Here is an 8,467-nt window from a genome sequence, read left to right on the forward strand (position 1 = left end):
CAGCGTAGAACAGATCCTGTTAGCACAGAAATTAGAAACATTCAGCAAAGTCCATCATGGGGTGGGGGGATCCCAAGCCCAGAACCCTGGGCTCTGCCCTCTTCAGTCTCCCAGCTGCAGACGGACCAGCTTCCAGCAGCCCAGCCTAGCCCCTCCTCTGGCCTTTGTCTCTTTCTGGGGCAAACAGGTCACCTGGTCTCCGCCTCTCGCTTCGTTCTCCAACACCTCTGGCTGATTCTTGCCGAGGATGGGCTCTGGCAGGGCCACAGAGTATCAGGCATTGTCTGTGCCCAGGTAGTCTGCAAGGATCACACACCCTGTCCCACCACCTAGGCATTTGAGTGACACGTGGGGGAATTGAGCCACACACACACACACACACACACACAGCATCAGACAAAACATTACGAACATTCCCACTTCGTCATACCCGCTCGCCCAGCTGAGCGCCGTTTCCATGGCTCAGGGCTGAGCTGGGCAGGGCTTGGGGGCAGGGGTCCATCTCCCCTCTGATTGGCAGGTGTCCATCATGACCCGGCTGCCAGCACTGGGCCTCAGTGTCCTGCAGTTGTACAAGTCGTTCGACAGCCACACCACGCTGACGTCGTCTGTGCGCCTCCACCTGCACGAGCGTGAGCTGCCCGTGCGCCCGCGCGAGGTCTTCCCTGTGCGCGTCGTCCCCGCCACCTCCGACGACTTCTGCCTGGACAACCAGCACATGCAGGCCTGTTTCTCGGGCCTCACCGGCCTGCTGCAGGTGAGCAGGGGGGCGGGTGGGGGGCAGCAGAGCGTGTCTGGTGCCCACGCGCTCACTGCCTGCTGCAGGTGAGCAGGGGGCCGGGTGGGGGGCAGCAGAGCGTGTCTGGTGCCCACGCGCTCACTGCCTGCTGCAGGTGAGCAGGGGGCCGCGTGGGGGCAGCAGAGCGTGTCTGGTGCCCACGCGCTCACTGCCTGCTGCAGGTGAGCAGGGGGCCGGGTGGGGGGCAGCAGAGCGTGTCTGGTGCCCACGCGCTCACTGCCTGCTTCCTTGCAGAGCGTCCGGCGGGCTGGGGAGGAGCACAGGCTGAGCAGCGAGTTCCTCATCTATGGCACCAGGAGCGCCAAGGACAAGAGTGGGGCCTACCTCTTCCTGCCAGATGGCGACGCCAAGGTACAGGGCACAAGGAGGGGCCCCGAGACCTAGGAGCAGCTGGGCACTGAGGCCTGTGGAGGGGGTCTTGGGAGGGCTGGTGGGACCTAGGGGATGGGGCAGAGGGTTCCAGGCTGTTACACCTGCCCTCCCTCGTGTCTGCTGCACGGTGTCAGGCTGCCCTTGTTCCCTTCACAGCCCTACGCCCCCAAGGAGCCGCCCGTGGTGCGGGTGACCGAGGGACCCTTCTTCTCGGAGGTGGCTAGCTACTACCAACATGTGCAGCAGGTGGTGCGGCTCTACAACGTGCCAGGTGAGGGGCGCGCAGGGTGGGCTGTGCTGTGCCGCAGGAACTGGGGGCGCTGGGTGGGGGCTCTGGTTGGCCTGCAGAGCGCTGGGGTCCCTGGCATTCCAGCTGGCAGGGGCGGGCGAGGTGATCTCAGCCGTCTGCTTTGCAGGGGTGGAGGGTCTGTCCCTGGATGTGTCCTGCCTGGTGGACATCCGCGACCACGTCAACAAGGAGATGGCCCTGCGCCTCAGCACCAGCATCGCCAGCGAGGACACCTTCTTCACCGATCTCAACGGCTTCCAGGTGCCTGGCAGCCCTGGGCAGCGCCCTCCCCCACCTCCTGGGCTCTCCCAGCCCTGTCCCCCGGGGCAGTGTCCTTCCCCACCTCCTGGGCATCTCCCTTGCCCAGTCCCTGGGTCAGCACCCTCGCCGCCTGCTGAGCCTCTCCTCTGCCCGGTTCCTGGGGCAGTGCTCTCTCCCACCTCCTGGGCATCTCCCCTGACAGGGCAGAGCCAGTCCCCTGCCCCCTGGGCTCTCCCAGCCCTGCCCCCCAGGGCAGCGCCCTCCCCCACCTCCTGGGCCTCTCCCAGCCCTGCCCCCCAGGGCAGCGCCCTCCCCCACCTCCTGGGCTCTCCCAGCCCTGCCCCCCAGGGCAGTGTCCTCCCCCCACCTCCTGGGCTCTCCCCACCCTGCCCCCCAGGGCAGCACCCTCCCCCACCTCCTGGGCCTCTCCCAGCCCTGCCCCCCAGGGCAGCGCCCTCCCCCACCTCCTGGGCTCTCCCAGCCCTGCCCCCCAGGGCAGTGTCCTCCCCCACCTCCTGGGCTCTCCCCGCCCTGCCCCCCAGGGCAGCGCCCTCCCCCACCTCCTGGGCCTCTCCCCTGCCCAGTCCCTGGGTCAGCGCCCTCCCCCACCTCCTGGGCTCTCCCCGCCCTGCCCCCCAGGGCAGCGCCCTCCCCCACCTCCTGGGCCTCTCCCCGCCCTGCCCCCCCAGGGAGCACGCTCACCTGCCCACTGGGCTCTCCCCTCCCTACCCCCCCAGGGAGCGCGCTACCCCGCCCACTGGGCTCTCCCCTCCCTGCCCCCCCTGGGAGCGCGCTCACCCGCCCACTGGGCTCTCCCCGCCCTGGCCCCCCAGGGAGCGCGCTCACCCGCCCGCTGGGCTCTCCCCGCCCGGCCCCCCCCAGGGAGCGCGCTCCCCCGCTCGCTGGGCTATACCCGCCCGGCCCCCACAGGGAGCGCGCTCACCCGCCCGCTGGGCTCTCCCCGCCCGGCCCCCCCAGGGAGCGCGCTCCCCCGCTCGCTGGGCTCTCCCCGCCCGGGGCCAGGCTTGCCGGGAGCCCCCGGTGGGGCACAGGGCATTGGTGGAGCTCGGAGCGGTGCTGAACCTGGTGCTGCACCCCCTGATCTCTCCTCTCCTCCAGATCCAGCCTCGCAGGTTCCGGAAGAAGCTGCCTCTGCAGGCCAACTTCTACCCCATGCCAGCCATGGCCTACATCCAGGACAAGGAGAGCCGCCTGACCCTGCACACGGCCCAGGCCCTGGGGGTGGCCAGCCTGCACAGCGGTGAGTGGGACTGCTGGGCCCCTGGGGAGGGGCAGTGCCCTAGAACCATCTGCGCCTGGCTGCAGCGTCTCCTTGAGCCCCACGCTCACCACCGCTCCCAGTCTAAGCAAGGCCAGGCTGATCACAGCTGAACAGGGAATGCCAGTGCTGCAGGGAGTGGGGCAGGGGCACTCAGCAGGGGGCGCTCTCCCCAGCAGTCAGGGCTGGTCCCAGGGCGGCGCTGGGGGGTGCTGGGCTGCAGGGAGTGGGGTGGGGCACTCAGCAGGGGGCGCTCTCCCCAGCAGTCAGGGCTGGTCCCAGGGTGGCGCTCGGAGCCCTGTGCTGCAGGGAGTGGGGTGGGGCACTCAGCAGGGGGCGCTCTCCCCGGGCAGTCAGGGCTGGTCCCAGGGCGGCGCTGGGGGGCGCTGTGCTGCAGGGAGTGGGGTGGGGCACTCAGCAGGGGGCGCTCTCCCCGGGCAGTCAGGGCTGGTCCATTGCCCCAAGGTGGCGCTCGGGGCCCTGTGCTGCAGGGAGTGGGGTGGGGCACTCAGCAGGGGGCGCTCTCCGCGGGCAGTCAGGGCTGGTCCCAGGGCGGCGCTGGGGGGTGCTGGGCTGCAGGGAGTGGGGTGGGGCACTCAGCAGGGGGCGCTCTCCCCAGCAGTCAGGGCTGGTCCCAGGGCGGCGCTGGGGGGTGCTGGGCTGCAGGGAGTGGGGTGGGGCACTCAGCAGGGGGCGCTCTCCCCGGGCAGTCAGGGCTGGTCCCAGGGCGGCGCTGGGGGGCGCTGTGCTGCAGGGAGTGGGGTGGGGCACTCAGCAGGGGGCGCTCTCCCCAGCAGGCAGTGCTGGCCCATTGCCCCAAGGCGGCGCTAGGGGCCTGTTGTGCAGAGCTCTGCCTTTCTGATAACTCGAGGCCCTGACTCTCCCAGGCGAGGGAAGCCCCTGCGCTCTGCTGTGTCTCGGGAAGCATTGCCCCAGCACTCTGGGAGAGAGATGTCCCCTCTTCCCTTTGCTGCCCCAGCCTGTGTCCAGCGGGGCCCAGTCGGGGCCCCTCTCCATGGGAGGAAGGGTTAAGGTCGCAGGTGTGTTCAGGGCCTGCTGGACCCTTCCCCTCTCTGCACCCCACAGGCCAGCTGGAGGTGATCCTCGACCGGCGCCTCATGCAGGATGACAACCGTGGCCTCGGCCAGGGGCTGAAGGACAACAAGCGAACCTGCAACCGCTTCCGCCTCCTGCTGGAGCGCCGCACCACGGCCAACAAGGTGAGGGGGGCCCTGCCAGCGGGAGGCCACGCCATTCTGCTCCCCGCTGCGTGGGCTGCCCAGGCGCTCCAGCCCCCTTGTGGCATGGAGCGCTGGGAGTGAGCCCAGGGGCAGACGTTGAGTGGTGAGCCCGGTGCTGTGCAGCTGTGAACCAGTTGCACCGTCCCACCCCAGCGGTGGTCGCACTGGAGTGGAGGCGGCAGGTGCTGTGCTGCTCGGGGGAGGGGGCTGAGTCTCGGCCAGGCGCCGAGCTTCCCCGAATGCTGCGCGGGGCTGGCTCTGCGCTGGCACTTTGCCACACAGCTCTTACAACCGTCGCTGTTCTCGTCCCATCTCCCCTGCTCCCACCCATGTCACCCCCCAGAGCTCCGGCTTCTTTTCCAAACTGGCTTCCGTGTTCCTAGCCTGGCCCTTTTCCGGCCCCCGGACGGGCAGTGGAGAGGTACCTGCCGGCTGCCGCGCTGTCTGGTGACTGTAGCTGGGGCCGCGGTCAGTGTGTAGCCCAGCTGGGAGCCTGAGCAGTAGATGGCGGTAGATTAGGCCTGTGTGCTGTGCATGGGATGGAGTACTGGCCCGAGGGGCGGGCTGGCTGCGGTGGAGTGGGGGCCCTGAACGGCTCAGTCCTGGCCTCCCCCCCAAAGCAGGGAGGGGAAGGGTCCCACCTCATCAGATCAGATGTGACCTGCTGCCTGGGCCGGGGGTGTTGCTGCTGCCTGGGTCTCCTGTATCGGGGTGTTGGGGGGAGCCCCATGTGGATCCCTGCTGGGGAATTCCCTCGCCCTCTTGGTGGGTCTGACCAGCCCAACAGGCGGGGGTACCTACCAGCAGCAGGGCGGGGCTGCTCCAGACCCCTCAACTCGGTTGGTTGCTCTTGTTGCAGGTGCAGGACAGTCGTCCAATCAGCTTCCCCTCTCTGCTGAGTCACATGACCTCCATGCACCTGAACGCCGAGGTGCTGGCGATGCCCGTTGCTCAGGAGAAGCCAGCGCCCCCGGCCCTAAGGTCCTTCCGGCCCCTCTCAGCCACCGTCCCCTGTGACTTCCACATCCTCAACCTTCGGACGCTGCAGGCTGAGGTAAGAGCCCCGGCCCCGTGGGAGCGAGCCCAGCACCCCGACAGCTCCCACCACCGCCATGCGTGGGCAGGTCAGACTGTCCGTTCCCATCATCCCGGCAGACGCAGGCCTGGGATCAGGCTCTCTACCCAGCTGTACCCGTTGTCATGGAGTCCCCAGGCGATGCTCTGGAACTGCTCCCCACAAAGCCAGTCAGGACTTTGGGGAGCCTCCTCTCCCTCGGAGCAGACTGTTTTCAGGGCAAGAAGCTCATACGGCTTCACCTCCTGGGTCTCTCCAGGGAGCATTCAGCATATGCCCCTCCGTGCGCTTCCCACAGCGAGTCCGCCCAGGCGGGGTCCTGGGGAAGCCAGAGGCTCCTGCACCCCCACTTCGCAGTCAGACGTGACTCTCAGCCAGCCAGTAAAACAGAGGTTTATTAGATGACAGGAACACGGGCTAAAACAGAGCTTGTAGGTCCAGCGAACGGGACCTCTCAGCCGGGTCCATTCTGACCTAGTGAACTAGACATCCCCGTCTGCCCTCACTCCAAGTACCCAGCCAGCTCCAAAGTGAAACCCCCTCCAGCCCCTCCTTCTCTGGGCTTTGTCTCTTTCCTGGGCCAGGAGGTCACCTGATCTCTTTGTTCACCTTTAGCTATTTCCTTGCATGGGGGAAGGGCCCTGGCCATTTGTTGCCAGGGAGACAGAGTGTCAGTGATTTATGCACACTGGCCTTTATCCCACCCTCTCCTAGAGACTTAAGAAGTGCATAGGGGAAACTGAGGCACCCACACAGTATTCAGAGGAAACATTAAGAACAGTCCCACTTCGTCACACCCATCCCTTTGGCTGACGAGTAATTAACACCTCATTTCATGGAAGGTGGAATTAGGGACGTAAATGAATCATGAGGCTGAAAACCGGATGTTTGTGCTAAAGAAGGGAAGGCTAAAAAGACAGAATGTCTGAGCCAGCTGAGGTAAGAGGGAGAACACCCAGGGGCCCAGTTACAAACAAGTAACAATGGACGCTAAGCGAGGGAAGTAGGGGTGAGGTAAAGAGTCCGTGGGCGAGCCTGCTGCACCGGGCTTGGTTCCTGTGGCGTACTCAGGCCACGCCATTGCAGTGGGACGCAAAGGGACAGGTGCTGGGGCACTTTGAGCTCTCGTACCCGGCATCCATCCCCCACGTTTGAGTCTCATCATCTCAGCCGAGTTCTGCCGGGTGCCAGATAAAGGCTCCGAGTGACGCAGGCTGGAGCCGAGGGAGTTCTTGGGGGCCGAGGGGAGAGGTCTCGGAGGGAATCCCAGTGTTAGCGGTGCTGTGACCTGAATCCGGGTGTCGGGAGTGAGTCCTGTCTCGTTGCTCAGCCGCGTAGCTGGGCCCAGCAGCTCAGCAATGGCGGAAGGGTGCAGATCCGAATGGGTCTCCAGGACACTGAGCTGCGGGTTAGATCGCAGCACAAACATCCTGGTTTCAGCCCCATGATCCATGTACCTTCCTGCGGCTGCCACACGCGTCTCTGCTTCCCCGTCCCAGGACGACTCGCTGCCCTCGGCGGAGATGGCGCTGATCTTGCACCGCAAGGGCTTCGACTGTGGCCTGGAGGCCAAACACCTGGGCTTCAACTGCACCACCAGCCAGGGAAAGGTGGGTCTGGGACACGGCCAGTAACACCCCCCTCCCCCACCGGGGCAAGGTGGGTCTGGGACACGGCCAGTGACACCCCTCCCCCGCCGGGGCAAGGTGGGTCTGGGACACGGCCAGTGACACCCCCCTCCCCCGCCGGGGCAAGGTGGGTCTGGGACACGGCCAGTGACACCCCCCTCCCCCGCCGGGGCAAGGTGGGTCTGGGACACGGCCAGTGACACCCCCCTCCCCCGCCGGGGCAAGGTGGGTCTGGGACACGGCCAGTGACACCCCCCTCCCCCGCCGGGGCAAGGTGGGTCTGGGACACGGCCAGTGACACCCCTCCCCCCCCCCCCCCCCCCCGCCGGGGCAAGGTGGGTCTGGGACACGGCCAGTGACACCCCCCTCCCCCGCCGGGGCAAGGTGGGTCTGGGACACGGCCAGTGACACCCCCCTCCCCCGCCGGGGCAAGGTGGGTCTGGGACACGGCCAGTGACACCCCCCGCCCAGCCCCCGCTGCAGCCCTGCAGCTGACCCACCCTCACGCTGGTGCTGCGGATCAGGCCTGGGCAGGCCAGGGGGGAAGGTTGTGGTGGCGAGGGGGCGCCTGCCAGAGGGAGCAGCGTGCTTTGAGGCTAGGCTAGGCTGCGTTCCTGGGGCACCGGCTCTCCGTCACATCCTGGCCCCTGTCTCGCACCCCCCGCAAGGGGAGGCTGCCTTTCGGTGCTGGCTCCATGCCCGCTGCTTGGGCACAGCCTGAGGTGCCAGCCCCTCACCCTACGCCCCCTCCTCTCTGCAGTTCTCCCTTGGGAGCCTGTTCCACGGCTTGGAGCTGGGGTCCCTGCAGCCCACCTCGCTGACACTGATGTACCCGCTGGGCGCGGCCTCCCCCAACAGCACTGTGATCCACATGGACCCCATGGAGATCGCCACCTTCCGCATCCACTTTGGGTAGCCCCCCGGCGGCCAGGAGAGGAGCAGACCAGCCGTGCCGCGTCCAGCTGGGAGACGGCCCCTGCCTGGGTGGGATGGGGCAGGGAGCTCCCCCGGGCTGTGGCTTGGGGGCGGACACTGCACGGGATGCAGACGGACTCGCAGGAGCAGCTGCCTCCATTATTTATTAATCTGCGTTTTAAATAATATTGCAACTGGCCAAGCGTGGGGGCTGGGGCACGGCCCCGACTACGCGGCGGATCCCTGGCCGCTCCCAGTGCTCAGCTTGGCACTGCCGACGCTGCGTTCTTGGTGGCGATGCTGCTGGCTCGGCCAGGAGGCAGGTTGCAGCTTCTCGGATCCCCCAGGCTATGTCCCATCTCTCCCCGTCCCCCCGCCCCATGTTGGGGGGTAACCGGGCAGGTGCTGGAGCCTGCTGGACTGCAGGGGTCTGACTGACAGGAAACCTGCCGCGGGGTGGGGGAGGGGGTCCGGGCTGGGGAGGCTGAAGCTACTGGCCGGGGGTGGGGGGGGGCTGTGGCTCTAATGGACACTCTGTGGAACTGGAGATTGAATTTCCCTGAGTTTGTCGTGAGCTTTTAGGCAAGAAAAGGCCTGTTTGCACCTCC

General features: G+C 67.1%; 1 protein-coding gene across 1 annotated transcript in view; it reads left to right on the plus strand.

Moving 5' to 3' along the window:
- Nucleotides 1-8,467, plus strand: part of MAN2A2 (mannosidase alpha class 2A member 2) — a 29,978-nt gene extending 21,511 nt beyond the window's left edge. The window contains 9 exon segments of the mRNA XM_065559082.1: nucleotides 521-757; nucleotides 1,034-1,150; nucleotides 1,328-1,442; nucleotides 1,588-1,721; nucleotides 2,841-2,982; nucleotides 4,087-4,220; nucleotides 5,101-5,295; nucleotides 6,816-6,926; nucleotides 7,705-8,467. Of these exon segments, the coding sequence (XP_065415154.1) occupies nucleotides 521-757; nucleotides 1,034-1,150; nucleotides 1,328-1,442; nucleotides 1,588-1,721; nucleotides 2,841-2,982; nucleotides 4,087-4,220; nucleotides 5,101-5,295; nucleotides 6,816-6,926; nucleotides 7,705-7,860 (1,341 nt within the window). The 3' untranslated portion in view covers nucleotides 7,861-8,467.

This window comes from Chrysemys picta, chromosome 10 (assembly GCF_011386835.1).
Source record: "Chrysemys picta bellii isolate R12L10 chromosome 10, ASM1138683v2, whole genome shotgun sequence".
Taxonomy (NCBI): domain Eukaryota; kingdom Metazoa; phylum Chordata; order Testudines; family Emydidae; genus Chrysemys; species Chrysemys picta.